The following is a 24,253-nucleotide window of genomic DNA, read 5'->3' on the forward strand; positions in this document are numbered from 1 at the left end:
TTCATGCTCTTTATTCAGCTCATAGTGGTGAGGAGGAATGAATGAAAGTCCCCTCACAGTATCTGCTTTATATACATTATTTACACAATGGGTTGCACATGATTGGCTAATTCCGGAATTCTACTGTAAGCCAATCAGGTTGTGGATTCACTTCAATCTGGAGCAGGATTGGGTGGTTCCTGCCAACCAATCATACTGCTGCATTGTTCTAGGACCAATCAGACTGCTGCATTCTGAATCCTATTGTTCTAGGACTAATCAGACTGCTGCAATTTGGATCCTATTGTTCTCAGTACATAACACCCCTCCCCTCTAAGTCCCAGTCCTGCCCGGGAGGTCGCATTCATAGTCCTCAAGGTATGCCGGCGGCCTACGTGTGCGTTGCGGCCTGGGGTGTTCCCTGGTCCGGGCTCCAGGTTCTGGCTCGTGTTCCAAGGATGCTGGCTGTGATGGGGTTGTTTGGTCTGGCGCAACAGGCTCGCTCAGTCGTGGTTCTGGTTCTGGTGTCCTTTCGGCCTCACGGGTCCTCTCTGTATTTACTGATTCTGCCTCTCCTGCTGGCTCCTCCTGCTCTATGGGCCTCACTGCCCCGCTGTTCCCTTGGGACTCCTCTGACCTGTCCTCCTCCTGGGTTTCTCCCGGGAATCGTCGCCGTATCTGGTCGCAGTGGCGGCGCCAGCATTGCCCCCCATCCGTTAGCACCTCGTACGACACTGGGCCAGTGACCCTGGTGACCGTGGCGGGTACCCATGCTGGGCCTGCCCCAAAATTCTTTGCATACACTGGGTCCTGGGCTTCGAAGGTCCGGGGGTTCCTGCCTTCCCCCACCACTACCTCATCCTGAGCTCTATCGGGGTGAAGGCGGTCCAATCTGATTGCAAGGCGCCGACCCATTAGTAGTTCAGCGGGGCTCCGGCCAGTCGTTGAGCTGGGGGTGCTGTGCTGTGCTAGCAGGAATGTGGCAAGGCGGTACTCCCAGTCCCCTTGCGTCATGCGGCGAAGGGTGTCCTTGGTGGTCCGCACCATGCGTTCTGCTTGGCCATTGGTGGCAGGGTGGAATGGCGCCGAACGGATGTGGCGGATGGCGTTCTGTGCTGTGAAGGTTTGGAATTCTCCTGACGTAAATGCAGTCCCGTTGTCTGAGACGAGAGTGTCAGGGAGCCCGTGGGTTGCAAACAGCCTGCGTAGTACCCGGATGGCTGCGGACGTGGAAGTGGACGGTACCAGTGCGACTTCCAGCCATTTGGTGTAGGAGTCCACCACTATGAAGAATGTTTTCCCCTGAAAGGGGCCAGCGAAATCCACATGCAGGCGTGACCATGGTGCTCGGGCGGACTCCCAGGTCTGGACTGGGGCCCTTGGGGGATCTGGGCGGGATTCTTGGCAGGCCTGGCAGTGTTTGACCCAGGCCTCTATCTCTCCGTCGATCCCTGGCCACCACACATAACTCCTGGCAAGGGCCTTCATTCTTACTACCCCTGGGTGTGTCTCATGTAGGGCTGTGAGGACCCTTTTGCGGAGGGGCTGGGGAACAACGACTCTGCTTCCCCATAACAGGCACCCCTTGTGGGCCGACAGTTCATGTTTGCGGGTTGTGTAGCCGGCGAATTCTGGCCCGGGGCTGCTGCTGGGCCATCCCCTCCACACCCAGTCCAGGACCCGGGAGATGACCCTATCCTTCTTGGAATGGTGTGCAACTTCTTGTGCCTGAATGGGGCGGTCGGGAAGCAGCTCCAGGCTCATAACCTCTTGTGCAGGTGCTGGGTCAGGGCCTGTTTCCGGTAGTGGTAGCCTGCTGAGGGCGTCCGCATGGCCCATCGCCTTCCCAGGTCGGTGAATCAGTGCATACTGGTAGCTGGCAAGGAAAATTGACCACCTGAGGACGCGAGGAGACAGCACTTGGGGGGTCTGCTTTTCGGGGGCAAACAAGCCAAGCAACGGCTTGTGGTCAGTCACCACGGTGAAGGGCCGCCCGTACAAGAAATCATGGAATTTTTTTACTCCCTTCACGATTGCCAGACCCTCCTTGTCAATTTGCGAGTAGTTCCGCTCGGTTGCGTTGAGTGTCTGGGAAAAGTACGCCACCGGCACCTCTCTTCCATCCGGGAGTTGGTGCCCCAGGACAGCGCCAATGCCATAGGGTGAGGCGTCGCATGCTAGCACCACCGGCAGCCTCTCGTCGAAGTGTGCCAAGACAGAGTTTGAGACAAGCAAGTCCTTGACTGCCTGGAATGCGGCCTCCTGGCGCTGGCCCCACACCCAAGGGGCCCGCTTGTCTAGGAGTCTGTGTAGGGGCTCCGCTACCGCCGCCTTGTGGGGAAGGAAGGAATGGTAAAAGTTCAATAGTCCTAAGAAGGCCTGAAGTTCAGTCTTGCTCTTGGGCGCTGGGGCATCACAAATAGCCCGTACCTTGTCCCCAGTCGGGTGGACCCCTTCTGCGTCCACCATAAATCCCAGAAAGTCCACCTGAGGCACTCCTAGTAGACATTTTTCCCGCTTCACCTTGAGACCCGCCGTCTGGAAACGGTGTAGAACAGTGCGGAGGCGGTCCTCAAACTCCTCTGGTGTGGGCCCAGCAATCAACACATCATCGAAGAAGGGGGTGACACCAGGAATCCCTTTAAGGAGAGAGTCCATTAGATTCTGGAATATGCCTGGTGCCACGCTGACCCCGAATTGCAGCCGCTTTACCCTGAACGCTCCTCTGTGCGTCACAATCGTCTGTGCCTCTGCTGTGGCCTCATCTACTGGCAGCTGTTGATATGCTTGGGCCAAGTCCAGCTTGCCAAAAATTTTCGACCCAGCCAGGGTGGCAAGGACATGGCTGACCACTGGCACTGGGTATGCGTGGGCCGTGAGGGCCTTGTTTATGGTACATTTGTAGTCTGCGCAGATGCGGACCGAACCATTAGGCTTGACGGGTGTAACGATTGGAGTTTCCCAGGGGGCATTAGGCACCGGCTCCAGCACTCCTTGCTCCACGAGTCGGTCCAATTCCTCGTCTATACGGGGTTTCAAGGCGAACGGGACCCGGCGGGCCTTGAGCCTGACCGGTCGTACTGCGGGGTCAAGCTGTAGCGCAATGGGGGGCCCCGTATACTGTCCCAATTTCCCATCGAAAACGCCTGGAAATTCCTTGCATATGGCGTCCACGTCCACTTGTAAGCTAGTGTGGTTCACCCCGGTGACAGCTAGCCCCAGTGGTCCAAACCATGCCAATCCCAGTAAGCTAATGTAGGGGCCCTTGACCACAAGCAAGTCCAGTTGCCGCGTCCGCCCTCGGTATTGCACCCTGAAGGTCCCCACCCCCATTGTGGGGACCTTACGTTTCTGGAAGTCCCGTAGGGTGAATGGGGCCGGCCTGAGTTTGGGACCCCCAGTAGGACACAGTCCCCTTAAGGTCTTTGCCGAGATTATGGATAGAGTTGAACCCGTGTCAAGCTCCATGCGGCATGGGGCCCCCTCTATCTGTACCTCTACATAAATTTTCTCTACGTTGGGGTGGGGCAACTGGTATACCTGGCAGTCCGTGAGCTCCGTCGAGTTGCCTTGGTGCGTTGGGCCCCGGGACCTGGGGCTCTTGGGTTGGTCATCTGATGCCTGGTGTCGGGTGGGCCGAGCCCGACACACCCGGGCGATGTGTCCCGATTTTCTGCACTGCCTGCACTCTGCGTTGCGGAAATGGCAGGTCCTCCTCTCGTGACTCTCCCCGCAGCTTGCACAGTTTCCTCCTTCTCGCTGAGGCAGCTGTGGTCTGTGCGCTGCTTGAGTGCGCTGCTGTACTCGGTGCACCTCCTCCCTGTCGGATCCTGAGTCGTCAGTGAGGTCTTCGTGGTGGAACCTCGGTTGGGATGGCAGGCTCGGCCGTGCCTCTTGCGTCGACCTCTCGGCAGCTTCCGTTGCCAGGGCCTCCTCCAGAGCGACCTGGAACGTTAGGTCCTTCTTAGTGTAGAGGCGTCGTTGCAGCTTCTCATCCTTCAGGCCACCGACGAGGCGGTCACGAAGCATGTTCTCCAGCTCTGAGAAGTTGCAGAACCGGGCGGCTTGGCGGAGAGAGGTCACAAACCCAGTTATGGTTTCCCCAGGGGCTTGTCGCTTTGCGTAGAAGGCATTTCGACGAGCCACCACTGAGGGCTGCGGCGAAAAGTGCCCCTTCAGCTGTTCCATTATTGTTTTGTATGGAACAGTAGCAACATCTTCAGGCGCAAGGAGAGCCCGGGCGATTTCAAACGTCTCCTCTCCGCAGACGCTGAAGAATATCGCCCTCTTCTTGGCGTCTTCTTCGTCGGTGACCCCTTTGGCTTCTAGGAGGAAGGTGAAACGGGAGGCGTATGCTTCCCAGTCTCCAGATGCTGGGTTGAATGGCGAGAAGCTGCTGTTGGCTGCCATTCTGAGTTCCTTGTGTCCCGGAGCTGAAGCCTGGATACACGGTGCGAGGCAGCGGTGCGGCAGGTGGCGGTGCTGCGGTGCTGTGTGTGGCAGTCAGCTCAGCGGGATCCCACCTTCGTCGCCAGTGAAATATACTCAGAGTCGCAAAGTGATTTCATGCTCTTTATTCAGCTCATAGTGGTGAGGAGGAATGAATGAAAGTCCCCTCACAGTATCTGCTTTATATACATTATTTACACAATGGGTTGCACATGATTGGCTAATTCCGGAATTCTACTGTAAGCCAATCAGGTTGTGGATTCACTTCAATCTGGAGCAGGATTGGGTGGTTCCTGCCAACCAATCATACTGCTGCATTGTTCTAGGACCAATCAGACTGCTGCAATTTGGATCCTATTGTTCTCAGTACATAACATTAACAGTTGTGTCCCCCCCCTTAAAAAAAACAAACCTGAAGCTTACTGAGACGATTATAATAGATTTTAAAAAAATGTTTGAGAGAATTTACAGGGATAAGGATTAAGGATACAGCATTATCACCCAATTATATTAGGGTCAGTCTGCCCTGCCAGGCATTGAGCTGCATGTCAGCGAGCTTTGATTTGAAAACATGACATTCAATGGTAGAAATACTTCTCAGGTTAAGTACCGGTGTAAAAATAAAATAATCTATAAATAATATTGTGTGCATTTGGTGTGACTGCTGCATAACCACTCGGGGGCAAAATCTATATGCAAAGAAGCTCTTTCTTTTTCCTTTATTCCAAAAAAAGAAGTGTTTTTTCACTTCCCACATTTAAGAAGAAAACTTCAGAAAAACACAGATCATATCTGGAGGAAGCTCAAAGCTTAGCAAGTAGAAAGAGGGATTTCAGTTATCTCAGACTGCATCTTCAATTCCATGCACATGTGTGTATCCTTCTCTTGAGGTTACCTTTTCTTGTCCTATTGGCCACGCTGCAGTTTCCATTCCTAACTCTGTTCTTTCTTTATCTTTTGCCATGCACGTTTTTGTAAATAAATTCTAAATTCTTTGAAAATGATTACTTTAGAGGCAGAGGAATTAATATGAAGTACATACATGCAAGTGAACTTTCTACAATTCTGGATACTTTATAGATTGAGAAAATTTAATTGCTTTAACTGTGGTGGAAATATGTAAATTATCTGCATAGGCCTGTCAGAATAAAAAGTTTTCAGCAAGTGTTTAAAAGTTGCAGCAGAAGGTGTTTGTTGAATTTCTATTTGCTGAGTATTCCACAGTTATGGATGTATAACACCATAAGGCTTGGATTTGTATTGTTGTCAGATGAGCATCAAAACTCAGCAACAACCAAGATGCTCCTGTTATTGTTTAGTCGTTTAGTCGTGTCTGACTCTTCGTGACCCCATGGACCAGAGCACACCAGGCACTCCTGTTTTCCACTGCCTCCCGCAGTTTGGTCAGACTCATGCTGGCAGCTTCGAGAACACTGTCCAACCATCTCATCCTCTGTCATCCCCTTCTCCTTGTGCCCTCCATCTTTCCCAACATCAGGGTCTTTTCCAGGGAGTCTTCTCTTCTCATGAGGTGGCCAAAGTATTGGAGCCTCAGCTTCAGGATCTTACCTTCCAGTGAGCACTCAGGGCTGATTTCCTTCAGAATGGATGCATTTGATCTTCTTGCAGTCCATGGGACTCTCAAGAGTCTCCTCCAGCACCATAATTCAAAAGCATCAATTCTTTGGCGATCAGCCTTCTTGATGGTCCAGCTCTCACTTCTCAGATGAGCATCAAAGCTCAGCAACAACCAAGATGCTCCTAATTATCTGTTATAAGACCTGGGATATAAGGGTTAAAGTGATTGCTGAGGTGTCACTGCCTCTCAACCTAACTTACCTCACAGGGCTGTTGGGGTTAACTGAAGATGAGGACCATCCTCAGTACACCACCTTGAGCTCTTTGGAGAAAAAAGTGGGACATGCAATAAATTAATGAACAGAAAAAACAGCTTCCCCCTCCTTGGTGACCACCAGAGATCTGGGACTACATCAACCCACCAGCATGACGAATGAGCATGGATGATGTAAATTAGAATCCAAAACATCTAGAGGGCACCCGGTTGGGGAAGTCTGAACTAAAAGCAAAGCAGCAGGCCTGCTTGCTCATTTTACAACACCCCGCAATCGGGATGATGATGATGATGATGAGTAGTATAGTAGTAGTAGTAAACTCGGCTATCTGGCCATTTTAAAAGATATTGTTTGCTTTAAAGCAGAACAAATCACCGTATTGGTCGGGAAAGATAAGAACAAAATGCAGCCTATGCACGCTTACCTAGGAGTAAGCCCCGTTGTGCACAGCGGCGCCTCCTTCCGAGTAAACGTGCATGGGGCTAGGGACTGTTCCCCTTCATTGACACCGACTGATGCCTACGTGGCCATGATCTGACGTGCTATTTTCTCCCCCACCCGCATCATCCCGACTGCAGCTAAGCGGTGCATATAACTGGTTTTTTAAAAATAGGAATAAATAAGTTCGAGCGAGGAGGGGGGGGGTGTTCAGGAAGAGGGCGACAGCTGGAAGGCGCAATGGGCGTGCTGGGTGTTTGCAAGGTCTCTGCTGCTTGTAAATCCTCCCGGGAACCTAGACGGGGAGGAGACTCCCTCCCCAACTAAGGGCAAGAGGAAGGCGAGGTTGCTTCACGGGCTGCCTCCCACTGAGCATGCTCACCCTCCGCCGGGCATGCTCAGTCGCCGCGGCGAGGCAGGAGTTCCCCCCCCGGAGCAAGCAGTTGGGACACCGGCTTTCGCCTTCCTGCCTCGTTAGCGGCCAGCGAAGCAACTTTAGGTGAGCGGGAGGGGAAAGTCCGGAGCCGCCGGACGGGCCCTGCTGCGTGCAAGTGGATCTGGGAGGAAGGGGGTGGGATGCTGGGCAGACCCCTCTCCCTGCAATAGGCAGGGATGGGGGCGAGAAAGGGACGTGCGGTTGCCCACCCCCCTTGATCGGGAGGGGCGGTAGCAATAAGGCGTCTCTTTCACGAGGTTGGGGGGGGGTGTCGGGGAAGGGAGCGATTGCCATTAGCCTCGCAGCTGCTCCAGAGCTTTGGGGTTGTTTGCTGCAATGTGGCTGGCAAGCAGCTCCCAGGGAAATTCGTTTCAACTTTCCCCGTTTCCACTTTCACACCATCGCCCCCCTCTTCCGAGAGTTTCCAGAAGTTGGGTGGTGGCCTCCACCCCACCGCCAGCTTCCAATTCTGGGCTTGATTCGGCTAGCTGTACCTGTGAACTAGGCCTTAAAGAAGCCTCCAGATCAGTGTTTCCCAAACTTGGGTCTCCCAACTGGGTTGGGTTTTTTTTGGACTACAACTCCCATCATCCCTAGCTAGCAAGACCAGTGGTCAGGGATGATGGGAATTGTAGTCTGAAAAAACAGCTGGAGAGCCAAGTTTGGGAAACACTGCTCCGGGATGATGTTGGACTACAACTCCCATCATCCCTAGCTAGCAAGACCAGTGGTCAGGGATGATGGGAATTGTAGTCTGAAAAAAAAAGCAGCTGGAGAGCCAAGTTTGGGAAACACTGCTCCCGGATGATGTTGGACTACAACTCCCATCATCCCTAGCTAGCAAGACCAGTGGTCAGGGATGATGGGAATTGTAGTCTGAAAAAAAAAAGCAGCTGGAGAGCCAAGTTTGGGAAACACTGCTCCCGGATGATGTTGGACTACAACTCCCATCATCCCTAGCTAGCAAGACCAGTGGTCAGGGATGATGGGAATTGTAGTCTGAAAAAAAAAAGCAGCTGGAGAGCCAAGTTTGGGAAACACTGCTCCCGGATGATGTTGGACTACAACTCCCTAGCTAGTGTGCTCAGTGGTCAGGGATGATGGGAGTTGTAGTCCAATAACACTCATATGTGCCTTAAAAGAAACAAACGGAAACCTTTCCTGAGGATTTTTGGCTGCATCTGGGGATAGTCCTTTATTCCTGTGATATTAGCAAAGCTGCACTCCCAGGCCTGCTTCTGAGCTAACAAGGGAGTCAAAGGTGACAGGCAACTCAAGAGCTATCTGTTCTCCCTAAAGCCCAACAATTTTGCTCAGGTTTTCGTAAATGACGCTAACACAGTGTTGCTGTTGCTTCCCTGTGAGCTATACCTGTGTAATTGAAAGTGAGGAATCACAAATATAGCAGTGCAGGAACCCTTGCACTTGCACCCATTCGCTCTTGAGGGGCCCAGTGTGCAGACAGGGCTGCCACTTCTCCAGTATCCTGACCGCACAAGGCTGGCCCCTGGGATGTCACAAGGCAATGACTCTTGCTTGACAAATTTTGACAGACAAAAATCTCTGCACTGGGGGAGGTTGTACCAGTAAACATATAACTCTGGGGGTTTCACATTTTTATGTAAAACTGCTTTGTCAGGTTCATCTGAAAAGTGATATATAAATACCTCAAAATGAATGACCAAATATGTTGTTGGTGAGTTTACATTGGTTGTAGTTAAGCACTATAAAGTGGTTACTGAAGTTTCAGGGTTAGGAACACCGAAAACTGCCAGTATGGCATCGGAGGAGGATCTTGAGGGTGGCCTTAAGAGTTGCCTTGTGTCTGTGTATTTTTTATTTTAAAATCTGGTCTGTTTCTGAATCACTGTCTCCTCTGCTCCAGTCTGTGTGTTGGGTTCCATGGCACTCTGTGTAAAACTTATCTCTCCATTTGCCTTAATGGGCACTCTAAATATGGCTATAATCCCCTGACTTTTGGTGGAAGCAGATGAAATTTACAGACACTGGATAAAACTTAATCAAGAGTGGATTAAGCCTGTCAAATTGCAGACAGATAGGCCTAGGAACTCTGGTCGGGGAACATTCCTCTGCAATCCATATTAGGGCAATACATTGATTAGGCAAAAAGGACTTAAGCCTCCATTTTGGCTTCTTATTTTGGAGGAGGGTGGGAAGCAGGGGTTTATCTTGCTCTTTCTTGTCTTTAAATCATTAAGAAGTGACTGAGTGCTGTGCATTTAAAAAACCTTTCTGCTGGTGGTTATGTCCTCTGAAATAGGCTGTACAGATCCCTGATAGGCCTCACAACATGAGACTGACTAGAACACTGCCTTGGAGTTGCGAAGATCTTTGTTGTTTGCTAAAGCAGAACAGCATAGAATTTTTTTTTAAAGCACATCTTTAAAAATAATTCACTGTTGTGCTTTGCGAAAAAATAATGCAGAGCTCTTGTTACTACTCCACAGGCAACCTTTTGTTTAGCCTCACTTCGTGCAAAGTCCATGGAACTAGGGAAAGATTGAGACATAGGCAAACATAGAGCTACAGTGGTCAGAAAATTACAGAGCTACAAAGTGACAAGGCTTTGTGGAGCCCCTGTCTCATGTACATGTGTGTTGATGTCATACTTTGACTGGGGAAGCCCCCAAAACAGTGTTAGAATTATCCTGGATTCCAGGTCCAGTTGCGACCATGTGGAATTCCTTGGATGCTAGGATGGTGACAGACACCTCCATTGTGCTGACGGATCTACACAATTCATTTACAGCTTTTTAATCTTGGAGGGGCAGGGGAAGGCACCTCTTAGAACAGGCATAGGCAAACTCGGCCCTCCAGATGTTTTGGGACTACAACTCCCATCATCCCTGACCACTGGTCCTGTTAGCTAGGGATGATGGGAGTTGTAGTCCCAAAACATCTGGAGGGCCGAGTTTGCCTATGCCTGTCCTGGAAATTCCATTGTGGTGACCATGACTTAGGTTTAACATGCCATTTGGCAAATAGCTTTTGTATTTGAGTTTCTAACACTGCCCTTAAATCACTCCAGTTTGCCTCATTGTTTAGCCTCCACACCTCTAGTAAATATCCATAATGGTTAGCAGCCATTGGTAGCATTTTTCCCATGAATTTGCCTAATCCCCTTTTAAAGCTGTTTACATTGGTGGCCATGACCACATCTTTTGGTACTGAATTCCACAACTACTCTCTGTATGCAGAAGGACTTCCCTTTGTCTGTTCTGAATTTCCCACCATTTCAGAGGGGGCGGGGGACATTTTCCCTATCTACACCCTCTAGTCTATGCCTTGCCTCCCTTCCCCTTATCCTTGTCTTTTCACAAAATTAAAAAGCCATTGTAACCTTTCCTTACAGGGGAGTTGCTTCAACCTCTTGACCTTTTCGGTTGTCATTTTCTGCATCTTTTTCCTCTCTGCAATATCCTTTTTTGAGGTATGTTGACCAGGGCTGTTTTATTTCTTGCCCCTTTCCTAATTATCCTAAACAGGGATTTGGGGATAAGATGAGAATCTTAGACCATTTCAAGGTAGAGTTGTACACTGGGGTATATAGCACTTCGCACAATAATTGATCAATAGCTATCAGCTGATGAAGTAACTGTTCCAGTCCCCCCATGTAGCCAATGCAGTATAATTCTGCATTATTATGATTTTAGATTCAGTGTGTTTGGTGCCCTCCAATATTTTACATAAACGATCCCAGCAGCTGCCAATATTTTACATGAATGACTTGAGTAGCTGCTGTCATATAACTAAAAGTTCATAATATGGGTTCAGTCCCCTGAGTACGTGACAGAAGGAATAATTTTAGGTGGTAGCATTGCTTACGACCAATATGCTCTTGACATTTTTTGAAGCATCCAATTTTTCCACAAATTGCTATTACAGTGCTTCAAGGTGTGTAATAAATGCCTAGAATGATATGTATAAATACCAAAGATTGAAGTTCTTATTGCTAAATTGACATTAAGCAGGAAGAAAACCTAGTTTATAATGTGATATTGGGTATTCAGTGTCATAGATGTCAGTCTACAGAATAATGATTGTTGCCAGCAGGCAGCTTGGTATGCAATTCTGAATATAAAATATGACTTTTTAATGCAATTTAAACACTGTATAGAAGGCTAACCAGCTTATATGAGTTCCCCACATTAATAATAAGAAATATATATATCTTTCTTTAGTACAATATGCATCATTCCCGTCCAATCTAATTTTTTAAAAACAAACTTAAAATTCTTTATTTTTAATTAAGACTTCTCTCTGCTTGGGACTCCCAGCAACTTACAATGTATAACCCACAGGCTATCACTTGAATCACACTGTCCTATCCCAGCTTCTGTGGGAATGCAATATCACCATGGGGCAGACACTCATGAACCCGTTATTCATGGGGAAATACTTGTTGGGGAGCGAGGGAGAAGCCTTACTCTGCTGGTTACAAGTGATGGGTTGCTGCCTTGGAGAACTAGGCAAAAGAAAGGGTAAGGACCAAGTGTTCCTTTGGTATTGAGCTTCAGGTTAAGACTGCTGCTTTGTAGCTCTTGTCAGCCACTCTATTACAGTTGTACCTTGGAAGTTGAACGGAATCCGTTCCGGAAATACGTTTGACTTCCAAAACATTCAAAAACCAAATTGCGGCTTCTGATTGGCTGCAGGAAGCTCCTGCAGCCAATCAGAAGCCGTGGAAGCCCCATTGGACATTCGGGTTCCAAAAGAACATTTATGTTTGCAAACTGGAACAATCACTTCCGAGTTTGCGGCGTTGGGGAGCCAAAACGTACGAGTTCCAGGGCATTCGACAACAAAGGTACGACTAGTTTTCATTCTGTATCTTTTCTTCTTTCTAGGTGTAGCTATTCTGTGTTGAGCAGCTAGTTTGGGAACTCTGGAGCAGGGGTAGCTAACCAGTTGTTGTTGGACTCCCAACTCCTATCATCCCCAGTTGGCCTAGCCAGTGGTCAGAGATGATGGGAGATGTAGATTATCAGCACCTGGAGGGCAAGGGGACGATCGCCGCTCCTCTAAAGTGATTAGAATTGCTAATGCGTGTTTATGGGCACATTCCAAAATAAAAATAAAAATCTGGAAGGGAGGAATATGTCACGATTTTAAAAATTATGTTTAGCATCCATTTCAGAGGATACCAATCACTCTTCGTCAAATGTTGTTGAGTAAAACATTGTCTCCCAGAAAGTGAAGAATGCCTAAAAAGAAGACTGGCGCCCGCAAGAAGGCTGAGAGCCGTAAAGAACGGGAGAAGCAGATAAGGGCTTCAAGAGGCAACATTGATTTGGCTAAACATCCCTGCAATGCTTCCATGGTAAATATTGAGATGTATTTCTGATAATGGCTTTAAAATTCTTTCTTCTCCTCTCCCAGTGTCAAGGAGAGGAGGGTGAGATTGACAGTGCTTTATCAGACTGAAAGGAGTAGGACTAGATCCTAAGCATATAACCTTGAGATTTTGCAAAAGACACCGGATGTTATAAATCTTCTTAAACAATGAAATAGTTCCCGTTGCACAGACACACAGAGAGAGTGAAATTCTTCTTCAGCTCTTCTTCAAGTTGTCTGGTTTTCACAAAGGAAGGGGGAGGGCAGGGGGAGGGTAGCGACAAGTACAAATAAGAACTGGTTATTGATCCAGGGCAAAGCTTTTGGAGCCCTCCTGGCGATACCAGAAGGATTTTATGTATACAAACACATGGGCATAGTCCACCTGTTGCACCTTCATTGTGTGTTTGTATTTGCACGGGGCACTCAAAGTGGGGAAAGCACCAAACAAACTGTATTTGTGGCAAGTGAATTCACAAGTTTATAAACTCTGAATTTCAATGGGAACTCCTATAAAACAAGCTCTCTTTCTCTTACAGGAATGTGATAAATGTCAAAGGTAAATGCACATTCAGTATTTCCTTTACATGTAACATTTTTGGCACCATTTTAAACGGACTTCATTCATTTATTTGTTTCGCCCTTTTTTATTCTGACAGACGGCAGAAAAATAGAGCTTTTTGCTACTTTTGTAGCTCTGTCCAGAAGCTGCCCATTTGCGCACAGTGCGGTAAGTCTTTCTCTTAATTCTCTGTGTTCCTACAATTAGTCTCTGCTTAGAATTTACCGTATTTTTTGCCCCATAGGGCGCACCGGCCCATAGGGCGCACCTAGTTTTTTTTGGGGGGAAATAAAGGGGGAAAAAGTATTCCCCCCCCCCAGGTGCGGAGCTGGGGCAGGGGAAGCCCGAGCTTCCACCGACCCCAGCCCCCAGAACAGGCTGCTATCTGCAAGCCTAGGGAACCCGGTGGGAAGTCGCGCGGGCTCCCAAGGCTTGCGGAGAGCTGCTCGAAGCCCGGGGCGCACTCTGCTGCGCTCCCCGGGTTTCAGGCTGCAGGCTGCTGTCCGCAAGCCTTGGGAGCCTGGCGGGAACTCCCGCGGGCTCCCAAGGCTTGCGGAGAGCTGCACGAAGCCTGGAGAGCGAGAGGGGTCGGTGTGCACCGACCCCTCTCGCTCTCCAGGCTTCAGCAAAAGCCTGCATTCGCCCCATAGGACGCACACACATTTCCCCTTCATTTTTGGAGGGGGAAAAGTGCGTTCTATAGGGCGAAAAATACGGTAATTTTTGCATTATGGCCTGATTATACAAACTCAGCCATATTTTGACTCTGTTGGTGCCAGATGTGGCTGGATTTCAGTTTCCATCATCCCTGACCATTGGCCACGCTGGCTGGAGCTGGTGGGAGTAGCGACTCCAGCAATATCTGGAGGCACACAGGTTATTCACCCTCAGACGCAACAGGAAAGTTACCTTATTTGGGCTCCTTCTGGGGTTGAAAACATTAGCTGCTTTTAGTTGTCCAGTCTAAACTATCAGCACCTTTAACCATGCAGCAAATTATTTTTAATAAAGCAGTTGTGAAAACTGCAGATGAAAGGCTGCATCTTCAGAAGAGGCAGCCTCTCTAGTGCAGGAACGTGGAACCTGCAGTCCTCCAGATGTTTCTGGACTCTGGAACTTTTGTCCTCCAAACTTCCAATTCCCATCAGCCCCAGCAAGTGAGGTCAATTTTCAATTGTGCAGCGATATCTGGAAGGCAACAGGTTCCCCATGGTGAACTATCTGAAAAAATAAATTATTTGGCTGTATCCAATAAGACTGTCGTATTAGTGCAAAGACTACGGTCTGCACAACAGGACTTCTTCTTTTTGCTCCACCAAATCTGCTCCAGAGGGTTGAGGGAAACCCACAAAAAATTGGTGAGTTGCATGCCAGTGGTGGAGGGAAGAAGAGGGAGTGAAAGTCTGGTCACATAGCCAGAAGTCCTTACAACACGGTGTTGCTGGATCCAACTCATTGTTTTAATCAGATGTGTATTGATTTGAGCAATTTAAAATACCACAGTTTGCTCAGATCCCTTGTATGATAGTCCTTACTCTCACTTCCCCCCCTTAGCTTGAAACACTTGTAAACACTGAAAGAGACAAATGCTATGGCTTTTATGGAGCTTTAGTGTTGCTGAACACTCGTGTGTGTGTGTGTGTGTGTGTGTGTGTGTGTGTGTGTAATATTTCTTTTCTCTCTGTAATAGGCAAAACAAAATGCATGATGAAATCTTCAGACTGTGTCATAAAACATGCTGGTGTGTACAGCACTGGGCTTTCTATGGTGGTATGTATCTGGAAACAATACATCAGTTTTAGAATATGTGATAAGTGCGACTAAAGTTTGAAGAGATTACTTGCCCAACTGTGCTGATGGCTCTTTTCTTGTTACCCAGTGGTGCAGCTCAGTAATTTTCAACCCTGGAGTGGTGGTCTTACCACACAGAGGGAGTTGTGAAGCTCACATTAATAACAATAACAATAACAATAACAACAAATAAATAAATAAAAAAATAAATAAATAAATAAATAAATAAAACATTGCTCTTCCACAGCCTTCCTGACTCCCCTGCAATTCTATGCATTACAATGGTTTCTACATTCCTGTTATATTGTAGCAAAAAGCCAAAATAGTTTGCCAACCCTGGTAAATAAAAAGCAAACAAACTCATAAGCATGCACAGTTTCACATTTTAAACTCATAACACCATCGTGATCTTTGGTTCTGCTATCTTGAAGGTAAACACATGTATTTTGGAATAAGCATTAAAAATATATATATTCAAATTAGCAACCAGAACCTTCTGAATCCTGGCTATAAAATGTTTTTTAAAAATAAGAGAGGATGCTGATTTGGGAGTCTGTGTGCCCCTGCCCTCCATGGCCTTCTGTTGCCTGGGTGGTCATTTGGAGGCCCCTCGACTGCAGAGCCCTGGATTTCAGTGTTGAGGTTCAGCCACTGTTACCCGTTTGGACTGCAGGAAAATGCAGGAATGGTAACATTTGCACAGATCATTGTGCATGCTTCAGTCCTTTTCAAATTAATAGGCACGACCATGCCTATCTGTAAGGCAGCTTGCAACCAAAGTCGTGAATATCCCAGTCTTGGACTTCAGAGTCACACGTTTCAAGAGAGATAACACATTGCTTCCATGAAAGGTAACAATTGAGCTTGGAATCATGGGAAGGTTAACTAGTAACTCAAGACTAAAAACACTATTGGCCCCTATACGGAGGAGAGGAAAACAAGATTATGCATCTTTTTAATACCATATTTACTCAAATCTAATGCTCACCTTTTTTTGGCCGAATTACGACACGAAAATTAAGGTACGCATTAGATTCGATGGCACATTTACATTCGCCAGCAAATCCTTTTTTTGGTTTCAAGGTTCTGAAAATTGAGGTGCGATGGTGCATTGGACTCAAGTAAATACGGTATTTCTTTTGCAGTTCGACTTCCTTGTTTCTGCGTGTTCTATGCTGTCACGAGCAAACTGCATAGTGCAAATACTTTTGCAAATAAGCAAAGCTTCCCTGAATACATTGCCTGGTATGAACATAATGGGCAGCTCTGCTGTTGTCCACACACATGGCTCCCTGGATGAGACAGCGCAGCAAGAGCCAATTCATGGGGAGTGGGGGGACTAGCCAGTGGAACGCAGGCTGCTTGCATACTTTGGAACATCTTGTCCGGGTCTGTCGCGTTCCTTAGCGAGGACTTCCGAGCAATTCTGGTTGCTGAGAGTAGCGTGTGGGATTAAAAAAGAAAACACAGAAAGAAAATCAATGGGATTCAATTTCATGTAATGTACTTTAGGAATGGGCACTTAGCAGTCTTGAGAAAAAAAAACCCTGAGAAAATGGAATGCATTTGGGAGATGGATGGCAGCGCTGAGCAAAATTGCCTTCCACTGCTTCAGAATGACTCCCTCCTGCTGCCGCTGCCTGGAATGCATGCCCGGTCCTTGCTTGTTCAGCAGAGCTGGTGCTTATATAGAGGTCTGCCAAAGTCCATAGTAATGTGTGGGTTCTTCTTTTGCAGGGGGCCATATGTGATTTCTGTGAAGCTTGGGTTTGCCATGGCAGGAAATGCCTTAGCACCCATGCTTGTATCTGTCCTCTGGCCGACGCAGAGTGCATTGAATGCGAGAGAGGTGTCTGGGATCACGGTGAGTTGTTCACCAGTTAGAGGGGTGTGTTCTCTTGTTTCACGTGCATTTGGAAAGCTCACCAGTTACCAAAGGAAGGTGGCTACAGGGCTAGTTTCCTTGCCGTAGCAAGTCTTTATGAATTGAAAACAACTTCACTAGAAGTAGAGAATCCTAAAATTGGAGGAGAGGCAGACCCATTCACATATCAGATGACACATGCAAGAAAACTATTACTCGTTCTATGTGTAGGAATTGAGGATTTGTGTTAAGGTTGTACTCGGGTAGACTTGTTGAAATTGGTAGGCTTAAGTGCCTGTGACTTAGCTGGATATCCCTTGGGAGTATTTGCATGGGCTGTTTTGATTGGCTGCAGCTCATGATGCAATTTATCACGTGAACTCCCTCCCACTGACACATTATCTGTTCGAGAGTATATTACACAGGAGGGAAGTTTTCAAACTACCAAGGTAATTTGTGCTACCAGCTATCATTACCTGCAGTCGTAAAAGCCTGTGCTAAACCATCAACTCTGCAAAATTACAGTATCCTCTTGGGATGTTGTGCATATCTCTTCCTTCCACTACCCCCACCACCACTCCAGTTTCAGGAAAAGGTGTTTCATTGGCTCTCTCCTCTTTATCTCAATGGCCTTAACAGTGTACCACCTTAGACTGCAATCCACCAAAAGCAGCAAGACATGTATAGAACTGAACTGTTAGTTTAGGCTATTTTGGGGGGTGGAGATGTAGCTAGAATATTTGGTTTAGATGCTGCTGTGCAATAAAATCTCTTTTAATATGGTGGTCTCATCATTCCATGACCAAACCATCTCAACCTAACCAGGAAAATGCGATTAGTATTATAAAACATCTTGTTTACTCAAGTGGCTAGTACCACTGTAATCCACAGTATTTTTCTATCTGGTGCAAGACAGGCCAGGTTTTCTTTCATTTCTAGAATTGATTCATGACATCTGCTTGTTTTTTGACGCTAGGGAGTGTGGGGACTGATTTGATCCGTTACATTGTGTCTTGCTGAATCTTCTAGGAGGCAGAATATTCAGCTGCTGTTTTTGCCACAATTTTCTCTGCGAAGATGATCAGTTTGAACATCAGGCCAGCTGCCAAGTCCTGGAAGCCGAGACCTTTAAATGTAAGCTATATCCCTGAAAGTCTCCCTTATTAAAGGTGAACCAGCTTTTAACTGCTTCTGCTCATATCCAGATATTGGTTTGGAATGTAGAGCCTTGTGGAATGTAGCTGGGAGGAGCAACCTTCCCCCAACCCCATACCATGAGTAAGATGGGACAGTGTTTTGCAGATGAAGTTGGGTACTGAACAATGCCAGTTGTAGGGTCTAGTTGTGATGTGTCCCTTTCACAAGCCCAGTGTGTGCACCACTAGGCCCTGTATCTCTTAAGGAGTGACCCCACGCCCATCATTTAGCCCAGACCCTGAGATCCAGCTCTGAGGGTCTTCTGGTAGTTCCCTCACTGTAAGAAGTGAAGTTACAAGGAACCAGGCAAAGGGCCTTCTCAGTACAGTGGTACCTCAGGTTACATACGCTTCAGGTTACATATGCTTCAGGTTACAGACTCTGCTAACCCAGAAATAGTGCTTCAGGTTAAGAACTTTGCTTCAGGATGAGAACAGAAATTGGGCTCCGGCAGCGCGGCAGCATCAGGAGGCCCCATTAGCTAAAGTGGTGCTTCAGGTTAAGAACAGTTTCAGGTTAAGTACGGACCTCCGGAACGAATTAAGTTCTTAACCTGAGGTACCACTGTAGTGGCGACTGCCTTGTGGAACACCCTCCCATCAGATGTCAAACAGGTAAACCACTACAGATGGCAACCATTTTGAACTGGGGTTCTGTTCCTGGCCCCTGTGTGCGTCAGTGGATTGCATATAATAAGCACACCCCACCTCATTACACCTCCATTCTGCCTTCTACCAGGCTGAAAAAGACCCGCACATCAGAGATTGCATGTCAGCTAGATGCACCTAAAATGGTCCCTGCCTGTACATAACTTTCCAAAGACATCTGAAGGCAGCCCTGTATCAGGAAGTTTTTTATGTTTGATGTTTTGCTATGTTTTTATTACGTTGGAAGTCCCCCAGAGTGTCTGGGGCAATCCAGTCAGATGGGCGGGTTATAAGCAATAAATGATTCTTCTTGTTGTTATAAGTAATAAATTGTTGTTGTTCTTTTAGTTCAAGGAGAGCCAGGCTGGTGATCAGCCCTGTGTGTTTAGGCCCTCCTTGCACTAATGCCAGGTTTGTGATGTGCCTGAGTTTTGCACTTCTCCGCCAGCATTACTGCTTGTAAAGTCCCCCACATTTGTTGTTGTTGTTCAGTCTAGTTATTCTGCTCGTCCTTGTTGTACAAGCTGTTGCTTCCAGTCAAGAGGACTTCCTCTGCTTTCAGGAAGGGAGGAAGAGCAACGTTGGGCCCGAGCTTTGCAGGGACATCGTTAAAAATGTCTGTTCGCTTCTTTTTCCCGGCTGAGGCAGAGTGTTCATTTTCCTTGTACTTTAAAGAGGCGCAGTCATGGAAAGCCTGAGGCTACCCATTGAACTGAATAGTTGACCTTGGCTTAGAAGGCAAAAGGAAAAGAGCAAAGCCATGAAATCTCATTATTCAAGCATGCCTTTTTTATCTTGCCTAATAGGTGTTTCCTGTAATCGACTTGGGCAGCATTCATGTCTCCGTTGTAAGGTAACAGCAAAAGCATTTAGAAAGTAGATGTATCGGGCTCACAGCTCTCATATACATTGAAAGCTGCTGGCGGTTCTTGCCGCGTCCTTCTCCACAATGCATCAAAAAACGTCTCCTGATTCCCACCCGCCTCCCCAAAGAAGTTATCTGGGTCCTGTTCCCATCTCCCTTTGATTAATGTAACCTCCATGCTGTGTTCCTGGACACTTGGTGTTCCTTCCCTCCAGTCCTTCTAAACCCCGGTTGCTAAAATTGCCTTCCTTCGCTCATTGTTACAGCCTCAGCACTGCCGCAGCCTTTTCCCTCTGCTGGTTTCCTTTCATTCAAAATGCAAAAACGTTTCATCTTTGCCTGGCTGCCGTCTGCACCAGCCTGCTTCCGCGTGAAGCCGAGATAACATCTCATTACCCTGCACATTTTCTATATATCTGCTAATATTATCGTTCACGGGGTTCTGATGAATCATTTGCCCCAGGGAAGTGGGCCTCGTGGCCCCTCTCCCCAGACCACTCCCTCTGGTGCACCAATGCTGTCTGTCGCCTGGCTGAAATTGTGTCCTTGGACTGTATTAAAGCCTCTTGATGAAAGATGGGGAACGTGCGCATGTGTGTTTGTAGAAAACTCTTTGAGTTTTGAATGGCTGGCGTGCACCCTATTGTACAAAGGTGTGGGACACATTCCTTGTCCCATTCACTTTTGCTTCTGGTCCTGCCCACCACTGGCATGCAGCTGAGTCCAAAGATCCATAGCCATGACAGAGAAGGGCGTTATGGGGATGAAGAGCCCAATTTCAGTTACTCCAACTTGCCCTGCAGTTGCTCACGGCTCTGTACAAGAGCTGGTTAGGTAGATTGGGAAGGGGCACAGCTGTCCTTACAGGGCCTGATTTATGCTGAGTCTTGCATCGCCAGCTAGGCTGAAATGTCTCCATCCAGTTGCCCTACTCAAACAAATACTTAAGAGGAGGAACTATTCTTGTCCCCCCCTAATGTCATTAGCCAGCTTTCGTGCAGAAGGCGGGCTGCGTATATTTTAGTGAATTAAAAAGATTCAAATGGAACTTGCTAGATGGTAGTGGTATGTATCCCATTGCCACTCAACTTGTGCAGTCTGTTGTGTTTCTCCGTGGGGCTTCTTTTCCAATTGCAGTCTGTTCCTTTGTCATATATTTCCCCTTTTCTTTTCTTTCTTTTATATAACCTGCAGGCTTGTTTCTGCGATGATCACGCACGGAGTAAGGTTTTCAAGCAAGAGAAGGGAAGGGAGCCTCCTTGCCCTAAGTGTGGCCATGAAACGCAACAGACTAAGGACCTGAGCATGTCAAGTAAGTTTCCGTTTGGTAATAGCATTCAGAATTCACCAGGCGTGTTTTGCGACTGACGTAGGTCCAGTTGTGACCACGTGGAGATCTCTGGCTGGCAGCTGACATCTCCACCTGACTGGCCCCTGCAGCTTTCTTAAGCAGGTAAGCAGAAGAGCTTGTGTATTGCATTAATCTCCCACATTTTTCTCCCAAGGAGTACATGGTTTACCTTCCTCCTCAGTTAATCCCTACAACAACCCTGTGAGGTAGATTAAGAGGCTGTGACTGGCCCATGGTCACCCAGTGAGTTTCATGGCTGAGTGGGGATTTGAACCCTGATCTCCCAGGTCCTGTTCTGACACTCTTAACCACTACACCCCATATGCTTCCTAGAGTACTTCTGCTATGGGGCAGCTATATTAATCATGCCACTTAGAGAAGCTTTTCTTAAAGCAGTATATTAATTTCTTTCAACACCCCACCCCAATGGTACCTAGACATTCCATTGTGGTGACCGAAACCTAGATTAAAGCTGCCATTTGGCAATTAGCTTATATACCTGAGTGTTGGACTTTTGGAGGAAGAGAGTTGTATATCGGGGGGGGGGGTGTTTGGAGAGTGTCTCTTCCTTTAAATTCCTGGGAGTTTACTTTAGTGAAGACCTCACTTGGAAAAACAATATAACTCAGGTGGTTAGGAAGGCCCAACAGAGACTCCCATTTTTTCAGGGTCTTGTGAAAGAACAATGTTAAACAACAATTGATGACCTCCTTCTACTGGTCCACAATAGAAAGTGTGCTCTCGTATTGTATCACAGTGTGGTATGTTGGCTTGACAGTCACGGACAGAAAGTCTTTACAGAGGGTGGTGAACGCAGCTCATGATATCATGGGCTGTCCTCTGAGCCCGCTACATGACATCGCAAAGGATCGTTGCCTTAGGAGAGCGAGAAAAATTCTCAGGGATGATTCACACCCCGGCCAGCACCTCTTTAATCTTCTACCCTTGGGCAGGAGATATAGAAGTATCAGTTGTACCAACAGGCTAAAAACAGTTTCTATACATGGGCTGTTAGGCTGCTGAATGGAAAATAATATAGTGCAACTGACTTTCAGGGCTGGTCTGTTGTGCGACAAGCACACAGGGTGCAATGAGATTGCGTGTTTGGGGGGGGGAGGCTCAGTTAATTTCATTGTACACAGGTTGTACATTGACAATAAAGATATTATTATTATTCTAACACTGGTAATCATTTCCACCTGCAATTACCCTTATCACCTGCAGCAAACCTCATACTGGGAAGTCCATGTTCTTCCCTGTTCAAAAGACTTGTCATGAAATCTGGTAGCATATTTTTGAATTAATACAAAGAGATGAGGATGGTTTCATCTCGGCCTGAAAGGGTGCAAACTGCAGAGGAGCCTCTATGCCTCGTTTCACCAGGAGCACGCTGGCTAACCAGAATGATCCTGTAAATGAGGAGGGGGAGAAATATTGAGGAAGACGAAGAATGAATGAATGGGTTTCTTACGGATTTGCGATAATGCCTTACCTGCTTCTAGGGTTATTTGTCTGTGCAATCATGAGAATTACACATGTGAAAATAGATGTAAGGTAGAGTTGTTGGGGTTTTACCTGAAATATTTAACACCCACCTTCCTTGATGGGAAGTGAAACAAAGACAGGATGTTTCCCTCTCTTTCTGCAGCACGCTCTCTGAGGTTTGGCCGACAGACAGGAGGCGAAGAGGCTGACGGGGCTTCTGGCTATGATGCCTATTGGAAGAACCTTTCGGCTGGCAAAGATGATGATTACGAAGCAGAGGATGACTATGAAGATGAGGAGGAGGAGGAAGGAGGGAGGGATTCGGAAACGGAGGCAACCAGTATGTTTGGTCACTTGAATTTAGGAAGAACCTATGCCAGTGGCTATGCACACTATGAGGAGACGGATGACTAAGGCTGCTTACGTAAGCACACTTTTAAGAGGCAGTCAGTCCCCTTTAACATAGTGGCCCTTAACTTCCGGGTAAGCGTGCTTAGCATCTGGCCATAAGCCCACAGTTATGGTGGAGCTAGCATTTGAGAGGAACTCTTTGTGTACTTAGTGAATTTTTATGTGTGGTGGCACTGGAATAACACAGCTAGACTTTTCAAATAGCACAGCTTACTAGGAATCAAAAGGAATGGAGCAATTTGCAGGAGATCAAGAAAAGATTTGTATGGCTAAAGATATTGGAAGACTTGGAGAGTAAAGGGTGTGAGGGTTCACATTAGTTCAGGGAACTTGGAAATGAGATTGAGACCTAATGCTCTCTCTACAGCATAAGTTGGAAGTGTGGGAAGGCTGAGGTAATTTTTGTTTCCAGGCATTCTTCAGAAGCAAAGTTATTTTTCTTGAGTAATTTGGGGGGGAAGGTTGTGTCATCATGTTTCATAAATTCATAAGTATTGGTGGCAGTGGGCATCAACTATTTTTATATATTGAAAGCTGTCTCCTAGGTTTTTCATAAATATTGATCTAGCTTGAGCACTTGGGGAAATGCTTGCTACAAGCTATTGTACTCTAAATATAAATTGGAATTAAAGTTACTTTGACATTTTGTGTAAGCAAGACTGATCAATATAGTCTCTTGTAATGCACTACTGGAGAATTGTCAGTTCCTGCCTTTTTGAACGGCCAGACATTAACTGTAGCGCTCGCAGCCACTTGCAGTGTGACCTAAATAAACTTTTGATCTTAGATTTGTCGCCATAAAAATGTCACTGCATCCTCCTTGCCTAATAAAGTCCATCGCTCCCTCTCTTTCATCCTGTGTCCTTGTGTTTTGCTGCAGCAGAGGGAGGATGGTGTTGACAGATATATGGTCAGAGAAAAGGGCACGGCCTCCTAAAACAGCCTCCTAAAATCAGTGACATTGTCAGACCTATAGAATAGAACGGTATCCCATCATGCCCTGGGGCCAGCTGCCCACCCTGTGCAACAGTGACATGGTGCCCCTTCTGGTAGGCCTTTTACCCTTCCAGGGCTGTTGGCCTTCACACTTCCAACAGCCCTGCTCTGTTACTGGTGCTGCCCCACCCCCATGCTACTTTTAAGTCTAGTTTTTATCTACATTGTGTATGCCCCCACACTCCTTCTTTTCTCTTCCTCCTTTGCTGTGTTCGCTGTCAGCCACCATCACTCCCACCCAGCTGAAGGGATGTGCTACACCCACTGGAAGGGGTCTGACCAGCTTCTCCCCCTGCCATTTTCATTTCCACCAGAGGGCTTGGGAAAGTTTGTCTTTTATTTGGTATGTATGCCAAGCACCTTATATGAAAATGTGGGGTAAAAATATTTAAATGAAATAAGATAAGAGGAGGGGTGGACACTCCTCCCAACCCAAAACATAAATCTGTTTTTAGCTATTTCTATTTTATCTGTAAGCTACCTTGAGTCCCAGTCTGGGGAAAAGGTGGGATTTTATTATTTATGATGATGTTGATGATGATGGTAGGACCTGCACACACACATCTCTAGCTTA

At 47.2% G+C, this 24,253-nt stretch overlaps 1 protein-coding gene across 4 annotated transcripts in view; it reads left to right on the top strand.

Moving 5' to 3' along the window:
• ZNF330 (zinc finger protein 330) overlaps nt 1-23,537 on the top strand; it is a 37,134-nt gene extending 13,597 nt beyond the window's left edge. The window contains exons 1-11 of one of the 4 annotated variants that reach the window (XM_082237754.1): nt 7,159-7,218; nt 10,529-10,606; nt 12,302-12,496; nt 13,050-13,069; nt 13,170-13,240; nt 14,763-14,842; nt 16,601-16,727; nt 17,757-17,861; nt 19,378-19,424; nt 20,631-20,748; nt 22,436-23,537. In XM_082237754.1, the coding sequence (XP_082093880.1) occupies nt 12,377-12,496; nt 13,050-13,069; nt 13,170-13,240; nt 14,763-14,842; nt 16,601-16,727; nt 17,757-17,861; nt 19,378-19,424; nt 20,631-20,748; nt 22,436-22,686 (939 nt within the window). In that variant the 5' untranslated portion in view covers nt 7,159-7,218; nt 10,529-10,606; nt 12,302-12,376 and the 3' untranslated portion in view covers nt 22,687-23,537. Of the gene's footprint in view, nt 1-7,130; nt 7,219-10,526; nt 10,607-12,301; nt 12,497-13,049; nt 13,070-13,169; nt 13,241-14,762; nt 14,843-16,600; nt 16,728-17,756; nt 17,862-19,377; nt 19,425-20,630; nt 20,749-22,435 lie in introns of those variants that run through there. The other 3 variants (XM_082237755.1, XM_082237753.1, XM_082237756.1) reach the window with 3 other exon arrangements.
• Nucleotides 23,538-24,253: the final 716 nt, after the last annotated feature.

This window comes from Podarcis vaucheri, assembly GCF_965113315.1.
Source record: "Podarcis vaucheri genome assembly, chromosome: 9".
Taxonomy (NCBI): Eukaryota; Metazoa; Chordata; class Lepidosauria; order Squamata; family Lacertidae; genus Podarcis; species Podarcis vaucheri.